The 23311-nt window shown below is 36.8% G+C and overlaps 3 protein-coding genes and 1 non-coding gene across 4 annotated transcripts; 2 read left to right on the forward strand and 2 right to left on the reverse strand.

Annotated features, from left to right (window-relative positions):
- The first annotated feature begins 54 nt into the window (after positions 1-54).
- Positions 55-139, forward strand: TRNAM-CAU (transfer RNA methionine (anticodon CAU)). Its single transcript is given in 2 exon segments — positions 55-92; positions 104-139. It is a non-coding gene; the product is annotated as a tRNA-Met (tRNA).
- A 904-nt stretch (positions 140-1043) lies between these two features.
- LOC132165607 (actin cytoskeleton-regulatory complex protein PAN1) lies at positions 1044-3564 on the forward strand. The gene is made up of 4 exons (XM_059576240.1): positions 1044-1377; positions 1930-2015; positions 2149-3220; positions 3299-3564. Exons 1-4 carry the CDS (start codon positions 1285-1287, stop codon positions 3371-3373), a joined length of 1326 nt encoding a protein of 441 aa, XP_059432223.1. The 5' UTR covers positions 1044-1284; the 3' UTR covers positions 3374-3564.
- A 2971-nt stretch (positions 3565-6535) lies between these two features.
- LOC132165560 (U11/U12 small nuclear ribonucleoprotein 31 kDa protein) lies at positions 6536-7501 on the reverse strand. The gene has a single exon (XM_059576182.1). The coding sequence runs from the start codon at positions 7384-7386 to the stop codon at positions 6631-6633; it is 756 nt and encodes a 251-aa protein (XP_059432165.1). The 5' UTR covers positions 7387-7501; the 3' UTR covers positions 6536-6630.
- Positions 7502-8288: 787 nt separating this feature from the next.
- Positions 8289-21154, reverse strand: LOC132165812 (uncharacterized). The gene is made up of 15 exons (XM_059576497.1): positions 20778-21154; positions 19853-19951; positions 19296-19765; positions 18524-18597; positions 17237-17421; positions 16312-16410; positions 15755-16224; positions 14574-14775; positions 13518-13676; positions 11839-11939; positions 11464-11532; positions 11301-11341; positions 10295-10398; positions 10035-10160; positions 8289-9106 (listed from the first exon to the last, which is right to left on the reverse strand). The coding sequence occupies exons 1-13, from the start codon at positions 20943-20945 to the stop codon at positions 10319-10321; spliced, it is 2217 nt and encodes a 738-aa protein (XP_059432480.1). The 5' UTR covers positions 20946-21154; the 3' UTR covers positions 8289-9106; positions 10035-10160; positions 10295-10318.
- Between the last annotated feature and the right edge of the window lie 2157 nt (positions 21155-23311).

Here is a 23311-nt window from a genome sequence, read left to right on the forward strand (position 1 = left end):
GGGTTGAACTGATACAGGTTTTGTATTTAAATGCGTTGACATTTTCAACAACATGGGGTGGTGGCGCAGTTGGCTAGCGCGTAGGTCTCATAGCTTCTGAGTTATCCTGAGGTCGAGAGTTCGAGCCTCTCTCACCCCATACTTTCTTTTTTCATTCTTTATTCCAAAGTTTATATACTATTAAGCAATATGGATTTTCATATTCCCCATATGAATATATTTACTTTTACTTTTTAGGCTTAATTAGTCTAAATTTACTCACCCCAAATAATTGATGGGGTCTCCATAGTTTTACTCGTAATATATTCTGTACTCGAGCTATGATCCGTTTAATATTCACGACTTATTGCAATGCAATAAAACAAGGAAGGGCTCCACTTGTTCAGACATATCATGCATGTGATTTGAGTTATAACGCTCTTTTGAGTTCTGTAATTAGTTTTTATCTACTTTTATTTTCATTTTTTTTTATCCTTTGGACAAGCTAGAGAAGTACTCATATTACTCTTATTCTATAATTTTCCTATAAATTTCGTATTTATAGGTGACATGGATTTGTTGAATCTTCCTTTTAATGTCCTTTTTTATATGCTCTATAACATGTTTTGCATCCAAATTTCGAATCCAAAACTCATGGGACTAATATATTGTCCTAAACATTGAAAAAATAAAAAGAAAAAACAACATGTATTTAGATTTTATTGTCTTAAAATGATTTTTTAATAAAAAATTTAAATGTATTTTTCTTGATCACATAATCATATTTATTTCGTACAGACCAAAATAATGTGTTTTAAATAAATTTTATATCAATTACTTAATAAATTTTGTTTTTTTTTTTTTAAAAAAAAAATTGGTTAAAAATAGACGTTAGTCATCTCAGAATGAAATCAGACATCATACGGTAGTGGGGCCCAATGAAGTGAACGGTCCAGATGATAAGCCTACAAAACACACGAAGAAAAAACGAGAAGGAAAAAGAAGCCCGCGATTTACAGGCTGTGATGTGATAGCGTAAAGGAATCCCAAGCCCCAACGGTCACTTCCTCTTTTTCCATTAAAAATAGAAAGAAACAAACCCTAGAAAACCCCCCACGCACTTGCTTCAAATCTACTGACCGTTTTGTCCCTTGGGCTCTTCCTTCTCTGTCTCTCTCTATCTCTCTGTGAAACGATGAGAACACACTAGCGAAAAGGTCCGTCTCTGCGCGAACCCAAGGCACAGCGAGCGAAATACGTTGTGGGTTTGGAGGAAAGAAGAGATTTTTTTCTTTTTCGTTTCGGATGGGTTGCTTTCTTGGTTGTTTTGGTTCCTCCAAAGATGGGGGGAAGTCAAGGAAACGGAGTCGGAACAAGGTTCAGCCTCGTGACCGCCAAGTAAGTGTTTGTTTGTTTTCAAGCTTTGATTTTACGGTGTTGTTTCGGTGTTTTGCCTTGACCCTTCTGGTTGGTCGCTGAGAATATGCCGGTAAAGGAAGAAAAAGGAATCAAGATTTTGAATCTCTTTGTTTTCTTTAGTTCTTTGTTTTAGTTTCTCAAAGGAATCGAATAGTCATTAATCTTTACTCGGGGTTTCTTGAGGATTCAAAATCATGGGGCATTTTAAATTTCCTTGGTTTTCTCAGCAGACGAACAGAGCTTAAGTTGATAATTGTTTTGTTTTCAAGCTTTGATTACGGGGTCTTCGTGTGTTTTCCCCTCTACCCTTTGTTTGGTCGGTGAGAATACGCCGGAAAAGAAATAAAAAGGAAGATTTTGAAGATTTTTCTGTTATTTCTCTCTCTTTCAAGTTGCACAGAGGAACCATCGCAATCTTCTTGGTTTCTTTCTGATTTCATATAGATTTTCTTAGTAACCAAACAGAACTTAAGTTGATTATTGTGTTTATCGAATTAAAAAACTGAAATTGAATTCTGAAATTTGTTGCAGAGAATTGTCAGTTGTACGCCTGTGCAATCTGCTGTCCCTCAGGGCGCCTCCGAAAATCCCACCAACAACTCCGTTTCACAAGTCCAGTGAGTTATCAAATGTTACATCTGTTTCGATTTCGCTGGTTCCCAATTGTTATTATTTGATACAAATGCAATTTTTCTATAAGTTTTTTTTTTTAAAAAAAAAAATCTGAACACCGATGGTGTTTGTGTGTAGGGATGAGCCTGAGAAAGAGTTGAGCTTTAGGACCAGAAAGAAAGTAACATTTGACTCCAATGTCAAAACCTATGAACGTGTCTCGTGTGATGAAGCTCTGGACTTTTCAATGGAGAGTGAAGGCAAGAAGAGGGAGGAGGAAAATCTAACAAAATCAAACCAATCTAAGTCCTCCTCAGAAGACAGTTCGATCACGTCAAGCTCGGGACCTTATCCTCCGAATCATCGGTACCAGAATTGGAGGGACAGTGATGATGAGTATGAAGGACTAGACCATGAGGATAGTGATCTTGATTATGAAGAAGATGATGATGACGAGGACGAGGAGGAGGACGAGGACGAGGGACTAGAAGTTAATGGTTTATTTGAGGATGATGATGGAAAACCGAGGAGAACTACTTCTGCAGCTCATGTTTTTACTGGGGAGGTCGATAGTTCTGTGCCAATATGTGGTTTACATGATGGGGGGGATGCGAAGCCAGTTGGATCTAACCCATATGCTCGAGATAGAAGTCTGTATGTTCATCCTGTGCTGAACCCAGTAGAAAATCTTACTCAGTGGAAAGCTGTTAAAGCTAAAGGGACACCACCATTGAGGCCTTTGAAAGAGAATCTTGTCTCAAATGAAGAACAGAGAGCTTCTTTTGGTTCAGAGCCAGGTTTTAAGGAATTGTCATTCAGTTTCAAGTCAAAAACCGATCAAGCCAAGAAGTCAATGCAAGAAATAGCAGTTGATACTAGCTTATCCAACTGGTTGGTTTCATCTGACACGCCTCCCGTCAATAAGACTAGCACAATTGGTCCTAATACCACCTTCACGCCCGAGAATAGCATGTCACCAGGATCAAATTCATGGAGGAGCCACGATGATAGACCTATTTTAGGAGCATTAACTGTCGAAGAGCTCAAACAGTTTTCAGCTTCTTCTTCACCAAGGAAGTCTCCAAGTAGAAGCCCTGATGAGATGCCCATAATAGGAACTGTCGGGACCTACTGGAATCACACCGCCAAGGATTCTGGCTCTGTCTCTTCCTACAAAGGAATTCCTAACACAACCAGCAAGTACAGAGAGGTATATCTGAAGTAAAGCTTTTGGGATTTTTGCATTTGGTGATGGTGTGGTTCTGATCGAGTATTTATGGATGTGCAGGATAAGAGAGTGAATTGGCACTCTACCCCATTTGAGACTAGGTTGGAGCGGGCTTTGAATAGGGGTGTTGCTTAATCTATCTCTTCTCATACTCCTGGTGTACGTTAGAAAACAAGCTTGTGTGTGATATCGGGTGGGAGATTTGTTGTGTTTCTAGCAACTATATATGTCAATTCTTTTGTGAAGGTCAATTTGGTTGTGTGACATTCGTTTGCTATTGTAATTTCTTGACTGTTTAATACAATTCGATTTATTCTTTTGGTTCATGTTCCTTTATTCATATGGTAGTGGCATCACTGGCATGGCTGATTTTCGTTTCTTTTTTTTTTTCCTAACTAATCATACTTGCTGTTGTATGCAAGAGCAAGGCTTCCAGTCTCTCTGTTACTGATCCACATGCATGTGATGTGAGTGGTGTGAATTACGTGGAAAGCCGCCAACATGAGGAGTTTAAAGATAAGAAGGAACAGTATGAACATAACATTACCGAAAAGCTTCACTTTAAATTTCTGAATTACTGGGCATTTTGACAAACTCCTTCTAAACTTCAAAACCTCTCAATTTGAATCCCTGAATTTTCAATTGCAATCAATTCGAACTCTTCTGTCAGATTTAGCCGTTAATTTCTAACGACAATACTTAAAACGACCAAAATATTTTTTATTTTTTTTTAAAAAAAAAGTTTTGGAATTAAGGGTAAATTTGGAATTTTATAAAAAAGTTAGGGGTATAAACGTCATTGTTTCACTTTTAACGTTTAAAATATGACTGATGGGTTCAAATTGACTACAATTGAAAGTTTAAGAATTCAAATTGAGAAATTTGAGGGATTTGTCAAAATGCGCAATAATTCAAAGGTCTAAAGTAAAGTTTTTCCTAACATTATTATCTCGTCCCATTATAGTAGAAGCACATCAATGATTCACTTACAATTTTTTTACAACTTGACATATGCCAACATATAATTTGAACTCCTGAATTTTAAATTGTAATCAATTTGAACCCCTCTGTCAGATTTAGCCGTTGACTTCTAGTGACAATACTTAAAAAGACCAAAATATTCTTGATTTTTTTTTTTAAAAAAAAAGTTTTGGAATTAAGGGTAAATTTAGAATTTTATAAAAAAGTTAGGGGTATAAACGTCATTGTCTTACTTTTAACGTTTAAAATATGACTGAGGGGTTTAAATTGACTACAATTGAAAGTTTAAGAATTCAAACTGAATCTAGACGCTCAGTTTTTGGCAGCATGCCCAAGTGGTGGGCAATTTCAAGGCATTCCTCTCGTGATCTCGTCCCCCGCTCCAATGGTGGGTGGTTATTTCTTCTGTAACCGAAAAGAAAATCAGCAGACAGCCGAGCAAAACTAAAACTAAAAATCACCTTAATTCAACACAGGTTGACAATTTTTATTCACCTTCAGCCAAAAGTGATGGTACATCTTGGGTCAACCCAACGGGTTGTTTTGGATCCGGGAGACACTGACCCGTTATCCTTCCACTGCCAGGAGCGGGAAGTAGTCGCTGCTCTGTGAAACCAGCCTGACGCAGAGCCCTCCTCTTTAGGAGCCACGTCACCCAGGCCTTCGCCCAAGCAACATGGATCAACTCTTGGCTTGGAACGGGCAGGCCAGAGAGAAGCCTCCAGAACCCGACCCGTTGGGTTGGGCTAGAGTTCCATCACATTAATGCCCCTACTCAGGTTATAGGCTCGCGTTACTAGGCCCGGCGATAGAAAGCTTCTCTCTGGAATGTTATAAAGAGAAGAAGTGTGTTGCTTCTTATCGATGTGGGATTGATTAACGCTTGTATGAATCTGTTCTCAAAAACATGGATTTAGTTTGAAAATAGATTTGGCAGAAAGCTTGTTCTTTGCCCACCTGCACATTTTCGTAATAAACTCCTTAGTTTTAGCATGGGATGAGCAAATTGTTTGAAGATTTGGCTTAATAAGAGGATCCTGATGGGTTGTGTAGTGACTCTTCAGGCCAATAGTGTACACCATTTCAGGTGGGCAAGGCTCCTCCTATTTCTTTATATTCTCCTCCATCAGGGTAAAACTTCTCTTGATTACTTTCTTTATGAGCTAATAGGTTATTTTTTGTACTCAAGTCATGACTACTCATCAGTAATTTCATGCAAATCAACAAAAATAATTGATGCAGTTAAAGCATTTTACCCATTGGACAAGAAGGCAATACTCTCACTAAGAGAAGGCTGTTCTCTAGGGGCTAATGAACTGAAGGATCGTCTCGGATGATAAAACTTGTTAGTGTCTTTTGCTCTGCAGATAGCCATGGATTTGTTTCTTATCTGGTCTTAGTGGAGAGGAGATGATGGTGTTTACTGATGCTTTTCCAGAAACTGGTAATAGATTTTTTCTTTAACCCAGTAGAAAGTTAGTAAAGTTCTCATTTGGCTTGACTAGGAGTAATTATGGATTCCTGAAATTTTGAAGTTCTAAAAACTCTTCATCTCAGTATATATCAGAGAAAGTAATGAACTAATTTTTTTGAAAATTTTAGGATGGAGAGAATGACAGAAACTTCATTCAATACACAAAAGGATGTTGAATGTGGAACAAAGATCCACCTCAACAGTTTGTACTTGCATTTAAGTCATATATATGATACTCTAGATTCAGTTCTTTAATGTTGAATGGCTAGCAATTCGAACGGAAAATATAGAAGTCCATTAGCCCAGCACATGGGTAAACTGTCCAAAACTTTTTGAAACAAATTGTAGGCAATCCAACAATAAAATTATTGAGAATCTCTATTTTCGTATTCTTGCTCATAAACCTTGCAATGGGTGTTCCCTTTGCTTATTTCTATCAAGGACAATTAATGATGAAGATTGAAGAGCCACATTTCCAATGTTTGCTTCTTGTTTCAATCAATTATTAAGGTTCTGTTAGAAATTCCTCTTGTGCTGGGTAGACCCATCAAATTTAATCAATTTGTATTAAGCTTGAACCAAACATGAAACTGTCCTTTTATGCAGAGGAGGAGTAGAAGCTGTTGTCTTTGCAGCTCCTGTTCCCCCAACACAGGCACAGCTGACAAACCCACTGCACTGCAGGAGCTGCTAGAGGAGATTATGGGTGACCATGAAATGCTGGTAAAGAATAAATCCCCATGGCATATTGCTTTCTCTTCAGCAGATTAGATTGATTTTGTGGCAAAAGATCATTTACTTCTGCAGAATTGTAATCAAATGCTATATATTGGGGCAAAAAATAGAACCAAAAAGAAGAAGATTGATGAAATTGATCTTCAAACAAAAATCTTACATTAAAAACTACCCAAATAAATACAATCAAAACCCTAAATTGTCACTCATCCTCATCACCGCTCTCATCACTAAAATAGCTCGTTTTCTTGGCCTTCTTCGTCTTCTTTAGATCCCCATCGGTCTCGTCCATCGTCAACAACCGTTGGTCCGCCCCACTGTCCACCACCGACGCCCAATTATCATCGTCAAACGCCGGAGCATCTTCATCATCTAAACCCACCTCCTTCACTTGGGCGGCACCGCCCCGAGGCCTTTTGGGCACGGGCCGCTCCCGGGGGCCCAACTGGTTCTTGGGGCACTCGTAGGACAGGTGTCCCCCCTCCCCGCACTCGTAGCACCGGGACTTGTCCTTGTACTCGCGCTTCCGGATGAACTCCGGGGCTCGTCCGTTGTCGGAGGCGATGGAGGCGGAGACGGTGCGCCCGTTGAGGACCTTCCCGTGCATCTGACGCGACGCGGAGAGGGCGTCGGCGGCGGAGACGAACTGGATGAAGGCCACGCCCCTGCTGATGCGCGTGGCGCGGTCCTTGAGGACGGTGACGCGCGCGACCTTGCCGAAGGTGGAGAAGAGCGTGTGTAGATCGGAGTTTGTGAGCGCGTAGTCGAGGTTCGACACGTAGAGGGTCGACTTGGAGGGAGCGAGGCCTCCCGATCCTCCTCCGCCGCCTTTGGGTTTGTTTCTGTGGGGTTTAGAGTCTGTTACGGCGGTGGATGTGGCGGCAGGATTTGAAGAAGAGGGATACCGGTAATAGAATGTTTCGTCGTCGTCGCTGTCGCTGTTATTGTTCCGCACCATCGTCTTTCTCACTGCTCTCCCTCTCTGTCACTCCGGCCTCCGCTGCGGATATCAAATTTCTGCGGATATCACACGAGTTTTTAATTAAAAAAAAGCATTTTTTTTAGGTAAGTAAAAAAAAAAAAAAAATGAAGCATATTTTAACCCGTGTATATATATATATATATGGCGTGGTCCAGTCAGCATGGCGTGGCTGACTAGACTACGCCATGTCAGCAGAGATGGACGATGGAGGGACTTCAGCGCGCCGTGTAGAATTACTCATCTCGTCTTCATTTGGTCTGAAGGCTACTCTACTTGTTCTTAACGGCTCTATCTTCTGGTTCTATTTTTCTTTTAAGCAACGGCTTCATCGTTTTTGGTTCTTTTATTTTTTGGATGGGATTGCTCCGAGGACTTTCTGTATCAATACTCTCGCTTTTGGGCTAATTGTTCTTCCTCAGTGGCTAACCACGTAGGAAGAGGAAGAAGATGAACCCCACGTCGGGCTAAGTTTTCATCAGATGGGTCACTCAGGCCTCAAATGAACCAGTCTGTCCAACAACCCTCTTGATACTCGCTCGCTTAAACTTAATTTGAACCCGATTGGTAGTTGCAATATCTCACTCGTGAAAATAAAAATCCATTTGATTATCTTGACTTGTTTGACGAAACTCGATTAAAGCTTGCGAGCAAGCCCGTATTCACACATATGTTTGTTTTAGAGCGAATTACCATTTGATTTTGCTATTTCTTTCATTTCTTTTCTTTTCAATTTCTTTTTTTCTGAGTACTTTCAATGTGACTTGTTCCGTCAGTGAGATCGATCTCTTTTCACAAAAAGAGGATTGCACATGTATAGAGACGCCACCTAACAAAGCGGTAAAGTCTCTTGAGGGAATATTAAAAACTTCACATAAAGCTGATAAAGAATTCAACAAACCCTGGTGTATGCGCCATTAATGGCCTCTGAAACAATAAAAAACCTCTGGAACAAATCATTGCTTATTTAAAAAGAAAAAGAGAAAAATCATGGGCAACCATGATGTCAATGATGGTCATTTAAAGAAACCATCATCAAAGTTGAGAGAATAGCTGTGAAAATCATAGCTGTACTGTGCCCTGCTTCTTTGCCAACCCAAAGTTTGCTTCCACTGTGACTTGAACTTCCCCACCAATTGCCTCAAGGCATATGATCCATGGCAACAATCCAGTAATCTTCTTCTTTTGACACTCCCAAGTGTGACAGAAGGGCCAGAACTAGCAATTCTCTTCTTCAACTGCAAGAACTGGATCCTCCTCAAGCTGGAGATGCTTGACATCTTCATTGTTAGCTCCTTTCCCACCAACAGCTGTGTATTGTTTCAAGGAGAGCTTTGTGTATGGCTGGAAGCAATGAACTGCAAAGAGATTATATAGCCAAAAGAAAACATGAAGACTGCCTTTCTAGTGTCAATTTCTGTTGGCAGATATCATATCTTTACATGTCACTCTCCCATTTGGCAGAATAAGAATCATCACCATCAACAGCTCATCCACCTTTGCTTTACGACCATCCCTAGTCAGATTGGCCCCAGCTAGGGGAGAGTGTCCAAGAATTTGCATCTAGTGATGTAACATCAGTAGTGGTATTTGAGCACTCTTTAGAATGGATAGCCTTCAAAAAAGTTGCTACTGTTTGTCATTAGTGATCTTCCTTCTATTTTACTCAAAAATCCTGTGAACTTTCCCAAAAGCATCACTGAAAGAAAAAAGTAGGATTAGATCTTATCTGATGAGGTAAATCTTTACACCGTCCACACCTAAATGAACAAGACCTGCCTGCTTAAACACTTTCTTTTTTTAAACAAAAAAAAAAAACTTCTTGGCTTTTTTATTGCAAGTTAGATCACAGTTTTTTTTTTTTTTTATATATATATATAGAAAAGGCCCATAAAAATGTGTAAATCATACGGAAGAGAGAGAGAGAGAAGGGGGAAAGATAAAATGCTACTTTGAGTTGAATACAAAATTCTAAATAGGAAAGAAAAAAAATATTATCTAAGGATGGTATAGAAAGAAGAGAAGTTAGACACAAACACTCGTGTAAATGAATAATGTTTTTTTACACAAAACACAAACAGACAGTCGTCTTCCTCCAAATGATTACTTCTTCAGACACAAAATCCTATGTTGGCATAGAAAACAGACACCTATTCTACCTAACAAACAAGGAGACAAATCACTACTGTACATGGACAGAATCCGAGGTGCGTAATTATTAGAATTAGTAAATAGGCTTCTGGTTGAACATGCAGAATTTTGGTTTAGAATTCAAACCACTCGGGTAAAAAATTATCAAAATTATTTCAACAAGGGATAGAGTGAAACACAGCTAAAAAATTTAGGGCTTGTTGGCATTGCATTTGAGGGGCCTAAAAGTGCGTTTAACACTCAAAAAGTTCGTTTGAAGAAAAAAATAATCGTTTGATAAAAAAATTAAAAGCGTTTTTAAGGGTCCAAAAAGCTTAAAAATGGCTAAAACGTACTTTTAGCAAAAACTTATAAATGAAGTTTTTGCCAAAAAGCATTTTTTGACTTAAAAACTCTATTTTCAAATGCAATCTCAAACATGCTCATAATATGGTATTCATATTTAAAATATTTAAACAAGATCGAGTTGGACATACCAAAAGTTCACTGGCATTTTAGACACTCTTTCCCTTCTGCGCTATCACACCCACACCATCACGCTAGATTGCTAAAAATTCTGCTTCTTCCAACGGAAACTCACAACCAAATGGAAATTTTGAGCCCTGGAAAGAATTTGATAGCAAAAATATTAACAAGAAGACCCTAAAACAAGTACTCAGAAAACAAGTCTAGCAATCTTCCATGTATGAGAAAACAAGAACAGTTATACGGAAGTGTGTTGAATACAGGTTCTTACAGTAAACTAGCCAGCTATTGAGCACTAGCTAGTGGCACCATGCAATAGATGAGAGCCCCGAACATGAACGATGTAGAGGCACCAAATTCTCTCAGCAAGTTCACCTGGGAATACATCATATTTGATTTCTTGTATATTTTTAGCAATAAATTTCACTTTCTGATAACTAAATCTTGAACATTGATTAGAGTCATCTATACTACTAAAGGATATGTCACAATTGTCCCCATAAAAACTTATAAGAATAAAAACATGTTTGCTCTGCATGTGTGTGGCCTAGCCTCCAGGGTCTATTACATCTACAGGTTTGATAAACTACTTCCAACTCTTATATGCTGAGAAGCTCAGCGCCAATTTTTAGTGTTCGATTATTGACTTCCATGAATTGGAACACATACTGTACAGACAAGCAATGAATGCAGTTCTTCCTATGGTATTAACAATATAAAATACTTTAAGGAATCTCTATATACATGACCTATTGACCTAAAATTCAAATCGACAACCAAGTCCAATACAGGTTGCAGACAATTTCCACTATCTCATTGTGCAAGGCTCAGGCTCACTGGAGTAGGATAAAAATGTTATGCACAAAACTACTGAGGTTATCATGACTCAGTTTCAAACTTATAATTTTTCCCAGGAGACATGTAAAAGATGTATGAGCAAAGCAACTATCAGGAGGTGGAAGTGTCCATGAGCACGAAGTGTCTCATCAAATCTACTTATTATATAACTATCACAATTTCAATGACCAAACAGTAGTCACATGCTAAGGTGATAAATATATACATATTTGTTATGATATCCTAAACACCAATAAACCTGCTGGCTATCACAACATCAATACCCTAACATTAAATTACATGCTGAGATGTTTAATCTTATAGATATTCATTACAAGAGTCCTAAACTATGACAAACTACAGAGGGCAGCCAGATGTATCTCTATGAACAGCAGCGGGAGGGAAAAAAAAAAAATGTGGGAGTCATTGAATATACTCACAGGTGTTGTGTTCCTTCATATCTTGAGTACAATTGCAGCATCTACATAACCGAATAAATACAAATTGCTAGAAGAAATGGAAGTATTGTTTCACAAGGATCGCTAGAATAAATACATATGGAAACACATTACAATAAGGAAAAGAGATACACAAATACAAAACCTCATTATCGAAAAATCTCCTTTGAATTGAGTCTCCACTTCGCTCAAGTACAATCTTAACAAGGGAGACCTGCGACGCTAGTTATTACCATCTTCAAATGCAAAGCAAGTGAACTGAAAACACTAGAAGGCTTCAAAAAAGTTTGCAGGGCTGTTTTAGAAGAGGTATCTGGATCCTATGGAAATAGAACTAGAGTCTCCTCAAATATGGAAATATCACCACAATTAAAATACACTCTAAATATTAGGCCCTTTGCAAAAGTTGTTCTAATTGGAAATCTGTCACTAATTCCAAGTCAATTCTTATAAAAATAAAATGAACTGGTACACATTTCATCTTGCATGCACACATTACATAGAAGAATCATTGGAGTACCAGAGTGGAATTGCAGCTGCTGCAAGGACAGGGGACATTTTCCATAATTCATGAAGTTGACCACCCAGCAGTCCAGTCAGATAGTCAAGAATGCCACTTTCCTAGTTTAAACCATGGAATTAACGATAAACAGTGATGTAAACAGTGGCCTCCAATGAACAGCTAAAACAATAAGAGCATGTATAAGGAAAGAAGAATGATGAGTTAGAAGCTGGATGATTACAGCATTTACTTGCAAGAAGAAAACAACAAAATACAAATCCATCTAAGACGTAAATCATGACAAATCTGGATTTAGAAATGTCAACATTTTGCTTTGGCAAAACTTCCTTATTGCTTGTATAATGCACTTGTTTCATTACACAAACAGATAAACTATTCAGGAATTTGATCAGTAGAAAAAGATCCATGAGTTATTCTTAAAGCAAACAATAACTTTCAAACCAAATTAGATAGCCAATGAATATCGTGTATACAAATGTTATGAGCACAGAGAAATGTTCAGGCATAGTGGGTTTCTCTCCCTCTCTCTCTCTCTCTCTCTCTAAGTTGATGCATAGTTGGCATGATATAGTATTTTCAAATTTGAAGCCTATTGAGGTTTTGCATAGTGGGTTTTCTAGAACAAATGCTTGCTATGGTTGAAAGGGCTACTGCAGACGCAGCTCAATATTCACACGACATGACAACTATCATAAGCAAAGGTGCAGCCATGCAGGCCTCCCTCCCTCCCAATTACACTTGACTTAGCAGAAGTCATTCTTAACCAGCACATTTCTACAGATTTGCAAAAGATAGCTCCCAACTTTAGCCACCAAAACCTCAGGTAATCCTTACCGCCATAAGCAGGACAGTACCATCATGCACTAAGCTAAAAAGCTCCCTATACCTTAGGGCCTGCCTAAACCAGGCCAGCCTAAAGCATTCGGTCACTTTCCTTTTGGTGCTTCCTCAAGTCAGGCTTCCACTTCCTGTAAACATAAGCAAAGGTGACACCAATTTTCCTTGGGCAGGCATCCGTTGTCAAGACATTAGGCCCCCACTGAAGCAGGCTATTTGCCAATCAATGGCCTTGGGATTCTTTTTCAGAGGGCCTGGCCTGACGTTCCCTTCAATATGAAAATGACTTTGAAGTCACTCTACCTGAGCCCTTATGATGATAAATGTGTGCCTTAAGTGGTGAAGTTGAAATGTTAACATATCCTTACTAACATTCATCAAATCTTGAAGTAACAAGTAAGCTAATGAACGTCTAACATTAACTTCCCAATAAATTCTCAGATATTCTTGAACCTCATAGGATTTTAATGAAAAAAATATCAAAATTGGAAAATTAGCATAGGAGAAATGAAAGTTTGCATTAGTCTTGTTCAGCATATTTCTCTCAGATCAATCAAAGTCAAGAAAAGTAGGCAGAATAGGCCATCTACCTCAAAGGAATTGATTCATAGAAGTAAAGGCCCATCCTATATATAGAAGATAGTGGATAAAGAATGTGAAGCTTTAAAAAACTGAATATAGTAGTAAAATGCCAGAACAAGATTAAGATTATTGACAAAATGCAAATACATTCCTAGAAACACATCTCAATAAGAATCAGCAGACTACAGAGTCATGTACCTTATTAAGATATGCATATCTATCTTTTACTTCAAACTTATCTCAAGTATAACAGATACCTTTGAATTAATCGAATTAAGGCTTTGAGATCTTCCCAAAACCAAGTTGCACAACTCATTATATTGCTCTGGGATAGTACGGGAATAATAAGAAATAGATGTGAAATGTTCAATTAGACAATTCCATCTGCTTGCAATGCATCCAAGTAACAAGAGCTCCTGCCTCAATAAAAAAGCAATGTATACATATAATTAGGAAAACATACTCTTAAAGGTTAGATCCATTTGCAAGTCTTGTAAAGCATTATCCATATACAACCCTATATGAACAAAATCAAGTTTGAACAAGCAAAGAGTAGCAGTCCCACGTGGAACATTGAAACAATTTAATATGTTCTCATCCCTAATAAACCTAAATAAAGAAAGTGTGTACCATAACTTGATATTCTGATCACCTAATACGTGTGAGGCAAGAACCTGTAGAATGGTGAATGCTTGTTTCCAATCTCATAACAAAATTAAAAAGCATACGCCCTGGGCTATACTTAATTGTATAGCCGCAAAGGCTAGCCTAGGGAGCAGGGGCGGAACTACTCCTGGGCTTGGGGGGTCCCCAGCCCCCCAAGCCAAGGGGTGGTCCCCCCAAATTTTTTTTATTTTTTATTTTTTATTTTTTATTTTAAAAATTTTGCCCCACCAAACCAAATATTCCAGTTCTGCCCCTGCTAGGGAGCAATTGTACCTTGAGGCATCTGGTGTAATATTGTATAACTACTAGTACCCAATTTAAATATAAAAAAATATGTATATTTTAGAAGCAAAGTGAGACTTGGATAGGTATAGGATCCTCAAAGACAAGCACCTCAAATACCTATGCATCCATTATGTCAGTGATTGGGCAATTTAAGCATCAATGATAGATTGAAGTTTTCTTTCTTCAACCATGCAATAAATTACATCACTGGGAAGCCCTTTCAGCTTTTCTGATGCAACTACATAGCAAGCATACATATGTGTGATAAAAATTGCTGGAGAAAAATAGAACATTTAACCAATCAACATTGAACTATGGAAAACATGTTTTTAGAATTTGTTTCAAGAATTTAACCGACTTACAATTATTTCAATAGAATCATTCTCACTGCTTTTGGCTGAAATATTTAGCCCTTGAAAAACTTGTATCCACTGAACCTTAGGAGCAGAAAATATCAAGCTAGCACCTGAGACTAATCTAACAGTTCTCTTATCAAGATAATATGAGAGACTCCTTGATTTCCAGTGTTTCCAGGTGATAAACTCCAGCAACAGTTCTACATTCCTGAATAAGAAAGTCAAATACATTCCATTCAGGCCTTACCAGTAAAGTCATGAAGATTTGTCCTGGCAACTGACTCAATATTAACAAAAAATGTCAACAAACTACATACCATAAGGTAAGTTGATTAGCACACAGCAAAAAATAAAATTCACATAAGAACTCTTGAATATCTTATGAAATAGGATTGACCATTTCTAATAGCAATAGGAACTGAAAGAGCAGTTCCAATTTTAGTATTGAATGAGTCTCTCAGCCATTTTCTGAAAGAATAAGGGCAAAAGTGTAGTAACTGTGAAACAGGTAAACATAAATGTAACTTCTCAGCACAGATGATGATGCCAACAGTTAAAGCTTAGATTTTATCAACTTTTATTTCTAGAATATAGTAAAGAAATTCAACATTCTGCAATATGAATGAGAACAGGCATGATCCACAATATGATCTGAACATATAGTTGTTAAAATTTCAGTCCAGAAAATTACTGACTATGTAATGGGTATTGCCCTGCTAAACCAAGATCTGATACATGAGAAAACATTTGTTACAAACATATTAACTCCCAACATATTTAAACCAAACATTAAAATCCTTGTCTACATACTAATTACAAGCTCCAAGTAATTCCCATTTCTATAGACCTAGCAAATGGAGGCATTTTCTTAAACACCTATTAAATGCTTCTAAACAGAAGCACTAACTAAACTAGCGAGAGATAAGGTTGTCGTTTTAAGAATTTGGTTGAGGAGGAACAGAAAATTGACTTTTTGTATCACAACTTGAAATTTGCAATAATCAAATTGATTTTATAGGTCTACGGACCCGAGCACCACATGGAGTTTTATGAAGTTTAGTGGACTTCATAGCAACATAAAAAGAAAAAGGTTTAGCAATGGACTAAAGGGCATTTTCCGCCTGCAAAAATACTCTCTCTTTTTTCCCTTCCCGTTCCTAGTCATAAACAGAAAAGAAACAACTTACATTGGAGCATTTTCATTCTTTAGTTGTTCATTGAGTAAATTATTATCAGACTGACTGCTATGTCTGATGGCATTTGAGAGAATACTCAAGCCTGTCTCAACTGTTGATATGCAAGACACTGCACAATGCCTCTTCAAGATCTCTAGAACGGCATACTTTGTAAAATCATCACCAATGGATTTTTCAATCTTGTTAATTGAAGCAATGCTTGGGGATTGAATAACTAAATCCTTCCTGAAACCCCTGTCATCTGGAATCGAGATAAGTGATGTATTCTGCAGAGTCAACTTGTTCAGATATGCATTTAGGCAATCATGCTCTGTTTCTGATAGTTCATCAAGCTCCATCTCAATGACTGCAGTCAGAAAAGCTCTGAGATGTGAATCCCTCAAAGGTAAAGTTTGGATAAAATGTTCTAATACAAATCCTCGTGCCTTGGTCAGAGTAGCAGAAGTCAGATGTGCAAGACCCTGTTTTTATACAACAAAGCAATCACATTGTCACAAAAATCTGATTAGTTCTAAAATCAAGGTCATAAACAAAATGCTATCCAAAACCTGAGAGAAAGAAGCATTGGAAGTCATTTCAGATAGAGCTGCATCAAGTTCCTCCACTGACTCCTGGTAAAAATCTGAGCTGCTCAAACGGCTAAACACCTAGACATTTTTTTAAAAAAATTATTGTTAAGAAGGTTACTCATTATTACCAGGGAAAAAAAAAAAAAAAACTGCAATTATGCTATCCCAGCTGAAAGAAAAGGAATTGATGCATATCCTTAAGTAAAAATCAAAAAGAACTATAAAGTTCAATTGGAAAAGAGATAACATATGTGAACGAATTATGCTATTAGTGGCAGCAGAAAAATCAGACATACATACACCCCATGATCGATACAATAAACACTATGTACCCTACTTAAAAATCAGCAATCTATAGCAAGTATCCCATCACCGAGAAACCAAAAAGGGGTTTATAAGATCAGAAGAGCATCATATACAGAGATAAAAAAACTTCTTACTGCTGTGCAATCAACTAATAGAAATATTAGAGCCGCGTTTTCTTTAAGAAAGTCTCAAAGTAAAAAGAATATCTTTTTATCTCCCTAGAGCTAGTGGAAATCCATAGAACAGCATAAATACAAATGTACACAAATAAAAGTAATTAAAAAAATAAGGAGCCAATTAACATCTTACCACTAACATAATTTCTCTCATGATAATACGTTCATACACTTCGTAGAGGCTAAATTAAATTTTTGAATTTTTTTTTCCTATCATTCTTATAATTGGAAAATTCGATTCTGGAATATTTAGTCACAATGAATGTGGAAAAAAAAAAAAGGCTAGGAAACCCAGAAACTCGCCTCATATGCCTAATCATCAAATCTCAATATCTAAGAGATTCCTAGTGATATTCCATAAAACCAACAATCCAACAACATAACACACACACAGGCACACACTCACGCATATATATACTGACATTTTCAAAGAAGAGGCCCCACTGAAAGGCTTTCTTGATGTTTTGGGGATCCCAGTGGGCAAGACGACCAGAGGATTGATACCCAGATGTCAGAATCAGTATATCTACGAACCCTTTTGTCAGTTTCACCATTTCCTCCAAGGCAATGTCTGGGTGGTTCCAGCCCATCTTTCCCAGTGATAATACTTGGTTTTAGATTCTCTGATACGCGAAAAAATTACCTCAAACTAGTGGACCAGTGAAGAAAGGCCCAGTCTGAGTCTGGATGATTGGTTGGATTTGGAAGGTAAAGCAGCTGTGGAGAAAAAAATGCACGGAGAAAATAGAAGGGCTACATGTATTAATACGGCGTCTGCTGGAGGCTTCCTGGTTTTCCCGCTCTCAACAATGGTCTCAACTCTCAAGTTGCTTACCTTTTTACCTTCCTTTTACTCAAGGTTGAGAGTAATTGGATATTTAATTTTTTTTAAACTATACTGTATCTCATAATTATTTTAAAACAGACTTAATTAACTTTTAAATCAATCCTCCTAAAAAAAATAAATTTGAGAGTTAATTAATTCGGTCACGTCAACATTATGAAATAAAAATGTGACATAGCCCTATAGTATTACTCTTTTTTAACTATAATTGATTTATTAATGTGTTTTGAAAAATGTTTTGTGTTTGAAATAATGTTGCATACGCTCCTATATCCATACTCTCACTATTGAAGTTCTTGACGTGACTTTTAAAATAAACGTTGTATCAAAATTAATAATAATCAATCTCATAATTTAATGATAATTTTAAAAACCACTTCAAGGAAGGTGAGAATAAAAGTGTAGGTGTGTGAGTATTTGTGGGACACCCTCATCCATTAACCATCTTAATTTTATTTTTTGAATTTTTAAAATGATAAATTACCTCTAACATTAAAAAAGATTAAAATTTTATAAAAAGAAATATAAATTAATAAAAAAAATTATATTTTATATTTCTCCATAATACAATTATAACCAAATTCTTATCTATATCAATTATTTTAAAAAATATCTAAACTAAATCTTTTACATTTTTTTTGGCTCATCTCCAGGCGAACTGAAGGAACCAACAAAAATGCCCAACACTTTCCCTCCTCATCCCCCACCTCCTCCCCATCCAACCCAAGGTAATCCTCAAATGGTTAGGTAAGTACTAGGATGTGAGTTTGAATCTCTGCAATGGAGAATTTTCATGCCTAATTAGTATTAATCACATTAGTTCTCCTTGATGCGCTGGTGGAACGGGCGGTTAAGTTATGGCTACGCTGGTCTTGAGAGTGCGCTTGTGGTTTCCGCCGTCTAAGTCCCTCCTGAACAGTCTCCAGCAGGTTGGAGCTACTATGATCATACCAAAATAGAATAGCCACAATTGATCAAAGTGCCACATCAACTCAATAAAATAAGAGTGCAATGGAAAGTCAATATTCTATGATATGAATGAGAACAGCATGATCCACAATATGTTCTTGAGTGGCAGCTGCTACAGTTGCTATGTCTGAACATATAGTTGTTAAAATTTCAGTCCAGAAAATTACTGACGATGTAATGGGTATTACCCTGCTAAACCAAGATCTGATACATGAGAAAACATTTGTTACAACCATATTAACCCCCAACATATTTAAACCAAACATTAAAATCCTTGTCTACATACTAATTACAAGCTCCAAGTAATTCCCATTTCTATAGACCTAGCAAATGGAGGCATTTTCTTAAACACCTATTTAAATGCTTCTAAACAGAAGCACTAACTAAACTAGTGAGAGATAAGGTTGTCGATTTAAGAATTTGGTTGAGGAGGAACAGAAAATTGACTTTTTGTATCACAACTTGAAATTTGCAATAATCAAATTGATTTTATAGGTCTACGGACCCGAGCACCACATGGAGTTTTATGAAAGTTTAGTGGACTTCATAGCAACATAAAAAGAAAAAGAAAAAGGTTTAGCAATGGACTAAAGGGCATTTTCAGCCCTGCAAAAATACTCTTTTTTTTTTCCCCATTCCTAGTCGTAAACCGAAAAGAAACAACTTACATTGGAGCATTTTCATTCTTTAGTTGTTCATTGAGTAAATTCTTATCAGACTGACTGCTATGTCTGATGGCATTTGAGAGAATACTCAAGCCTGTCTCAACTGTTGATATGCAAGACACAGCACAACACCTCTTCAAGATCTCTAGAACGGCATACTTTGTAAAATCATCACCAATGGATTTTTCAATCTTGTTAATTGAAGCAATGCTTGGGAATTGAATAACTAAATCCTTCCTGAAACCCCTGTCATCTGGAATCGAGATAAGTGATGTATTCTGCAGAGTCAACTTGTTCAGATATGCATTTAGGCAATCATGCTCTGTTTCTGATAGTTCATCAAGCTCCATCTCAATGACTGCAGTCAGAAAAGCTCTGAGATGTGAATCCCTCAAAGGTAAAGTTTGGATAAAATGTTCTAATACAAATCCTCGTGCCTTGGTCAGAGTAGCAGAAGTCAGATGTGCAAGACCCTGTTTTTATACAACAAAGCAATCACATTGTCACAAAAATCTGATTAGTTCTAAAATCAAGGTCATAAACAAAATGCTATCCAAAACCTGAGAGAAAGAAGCATTGGAAGTCATTTCAGATAGAGCTGCATCAAGTTCCTCCACTGACTCCTGGTAAAAATCTGAGCTGCTCAAACGGCTAAACACCTAGACATTTTTTTAAAAAAATTATTGTTAAGAAGGTTACTCATTATTACCAGGGAAAAAAAAAAAAAAAACTGCAATTATGCTATCCCAGCTGAAAGAAAAGGAATTGATGCATATCCTTAAGTAAAAATCAAAAAGAACTATAAAGTTCAATTGGAAAAGAGATAACATATGTGAACGAATTATGCTATTAGTGGCAGCAGAAAAATCAGACATACATACACCCCATGATCGATACAATAAACACTATGTACCCTACTTAAAAATCAGCAATCTATAGCAAGTATCCCATCACCGAGAAACCAAAAAGGGGTTTATAAGATCAGAAGAGCATCATATACAGAGATAAAAAAACTTCTTACTGCTGTGCAATCAACTAATAGAAATATTAGAGCCGCGTTTTCTTTAAGAAAGTCTCAAAGTAAAAAGAATATCTTTTTATCTCCCTAGAGCTAGTGGAAATCCATAGAACAGCATAAATACAAATGTACACAAATAAAAGTAATTAAAAAAATAAGGAGCCAATTAACATCTTACCACTAACATAATTTCTCTCATGATAATACGTTCATACACTTCGTAGAGGCTAAATTAAATTTTTGAATTTTTTTTTCCTATCATTCTTATAATTGGAAAATTCGATTCTGGAATATTTAGTCACAATGAATGTGGAAAAAAAAAAAAGGCTAGGAAACCCAGAAACTCGCCTCATATGCCTAATCATCAAATCTCAATATCTAAGAGATTCCTAGTGATATTCCATAAAACCAACAATCCAACAACATAACACACACACAGGCACACACTCACGCATATATATACTGACATTTTCAAAGAAGAGGCCCCACTGAAAGGCTTTCTTGATGTTTTGGGGATCCCAGTGGGCAAGACGACCAGAGGATTGATACCCAGATGTCAGAATCAGTATATCTACGAACCCTTTTGTCAGTTTCACCATTTCCTCCAAGGCAATGTCTGGGTGGTTCCAGCCCATCTTTCCCAGTGATAATACTTGGTTTTAGATTCTCTGATACGCGAAAAAATTACCTCAAACTAGTGGACCAGTGAAGAAAGGCCCAGTCTGAGTCTGGATGATTGGTTGGATTTGGAAGGTAAAGCAGCTGTGGAGAAAAAAATGCACGGAGAAAATAGAAGGGCTACATGTATTAATACGGCGTCTGCTGGAGGCTTCCTGGTTTTCCCGCTCTCAACAATGGTCTCAACTCTCAAGTTGCTTACCTTTTTACCTTCCTTTTACTCAAGGTTGAGAGTAATTGGATATTTAATTTTTTTTAAACTATACTGTATCTCATAATTATTTTAAAACAGACTTAATTAACTTTTAAATCAATCCTCCTAAAAAAAATAAATTTGAGAGTTAATTAATTCGGTCACGTCAACATTATGAAATAAAAATGTGACATAGCCCTATAGTATTACTCTTTTTTAACTATAATTGATTTATTAATGTGTTTTGAAAAATGTTTTGTGTTTGAAATAATGTTGCATACGCTCCTATATCCATACTCTCACTATTGAAGTTCTTGACGTGACTTTTAAAATAAACGTTGTATCAAAATTAATAATAATCAATCTCATAATTTAATGATAATTTTAAAAACCACTTCAAGGAAGGTGAGAATAAAAGTGTAGGTGTGTGAGTATTTGTGGGACACCCTCATCCATTAACCATCTTAATTTTATTTTTTGAATTTTTAAAATGATAAATTACCTCTAACATTAAAAAAGATTAAAATTTTATAAAAAGAAATATAAATTAATAAAAAAAATTATATTTTATATTTCTCCATAATACAATTATAACCAAATTCTTATCTATATCAATTATTTTAAAAAATATCTAAACTAAATCTTTTACATTTTTTTTGGCTCATCTCCAGGCGAACTGAAGGAACCAACAAAAATGCCCAACACTTTCCCTCCTCATCCCCCACCTCCTCCCCATCCAACCCAAGGTAATCCTCAAATGGTTAGGTAAGTACTAGGATGTGAGTTTGAATCTCTGCAATGGAGAATTTTCATGCCTAATTAGTATTAATCACATTAGTTCTCCTTGATGCGCTGGTGGAACGGGCGGTTAAGTTATGGCTACGCTGGTCTTGAGAGTGCGCTTGTGGTTTCCGCCGTCTAAGTCCCTCCTGAACAGTCTCCAGCAGGTTGGAGCTACTATGATCATACCAAAATAGAATAGCCACAATTGATCAAAGTGCCACATCAACTCAATAAAATAAGAGTGCAATGGAAAGTCAATATTCTATGATATGAATGAGAACAGCATGATCCACAATATGTTCTTGAGTGGCAGCTGCTACAGTTGCTATGTCTGAACATATAGTTGTTAAAATTTCAGTCCAGAAAATTACTGACGATGTAATGGGTATTACCCTGCTAAACCAAGATCTGATACATGAGAAAACATTTGTTACAACCATATTAACCCCCAACATATTTAAACCAAACATTAAAATCCTTGTCTACATACTAATTACAAGCTCCAAGTAATTCCCATTTCTATAGACCTAGCAAATGGAGGCATTTTCTTAAACACCTATTTAAATGCTTCTAAACAGAAGCACTAACTAAACTAGTGAGAGATAAGGTTGTCGATTTAAGAATTTGGTTGAGGAGGAACAGAAAATTGACTTTTTGTATCACAACTTGAAATTTGCAATAATCAAATTGATTTTATAGGTCTACGGACCCGAGCACCACATAGAATTTATTATGAAAGTTTAGTGTACTTCATAGCAACATAAAAAACAAAAAGAAAAAGGCTTAGCAATGGACTAAAGAAACAACTACATTGGAGCATTTTCTTTCTTTAGTTGTTCATTGAGTAAACTATTATCAGACTGACTGCCATGTCTGATGGCATTTGAGAGAATATTTAAGCTTGTCTCAACAGTTGATATGCAAGACACTGCACACCGCCTCTTCAAGATCTCTAGAACAGCATACTTTGTAAAATCATTACCAATGCATTTTTCAATCTTGTTAATTGAAGCAATGCTTGGGAATGGGGATTGAATAACTAAATCCTTCCTGAAACCCCTGTCATCTGGAATCGAGATAAGTGATGTATTCTGCAGAGTCAACTTGTTCAGATATGCATTTAGAAAGCAATCATGCTCTGTTTCTGATAGTTCATCAAGCTTCATTTCAATGACTGCAGCCAGAAAAGCTCTAAGATGTGAATCCCTCGAAGGTAAAGTTTGGATAAAATGTGCTAATACAAATCCTCGTGCCTTGGTAAGAGTAGCAGAAGACCCTGTTTTTATACAACAAAGCAATCACATTGTCACAAGTAATCTGATTAGTTCTAAAATCAAGGTACATAAA

The sequence above is a fragment of the Corylus avellana genome, chromosome ca11 (genome assembly GCF_901000735.1).
Source record: "Corylus avellana chromosome ca11, CavTom2PMs-1.0".
Lineage (NCBI taxonomy): Eukaryota > Viridiplantae > Streptophyta > Magnoliopsida > Fagales > Betulaceae > Corylus > Corylus avellana.

Coding starts and splice junctions, on each gene's coding strand:
- LOC132165607 (XM_059576240.1), top strand. CDS start 1,285: ATGGGTTGCTTTCTTGGTTGTTTTGGTTCCTCCAAAGATGGGGGGAAG. Junction 2,016..2,148: donor AACTCCGTTTCACAAGTCCA/GTGAGTTATCAA, acceptor GTTTGTGTGTAG/GGATGAGCCTGAGAAAGAGT. Junction 3,221..3,298: donor CAACCAGCAAGTACAGAGAG/GTATATCTGAAG, acceptor ATGGATGTGCAG/GATAAGAGAGTGAATTGGCA.
- LOC132165560 (XM_059576182.1), bottom strand. CDS start 7,386: ATGGTGCGGAACAATAACAGCGACAGCGACGACGACGAAACATTCTAT.
- LOC132165812 (XM_059576497.1), bottom strand. CDS start 20,945: ATGGGCTGGAACCACCCAGACATTGCCTTGGAGGAAATGGTGAAACTG. Junction 14,776..15,754: donor AAGAATGAAAATGCTCCAAT/GTAAGTTGTTTC, acceptor TTTCTTATTCAG/GAATGTAGAACTGTTGCTGG. Junction 13,677..14,573: donor ATGATTCTATTGAAATAATT/GTAAGTCGGTTA, acceptor TTATTGAGGCAG/GAGCTCTTGTTACTTGGATG.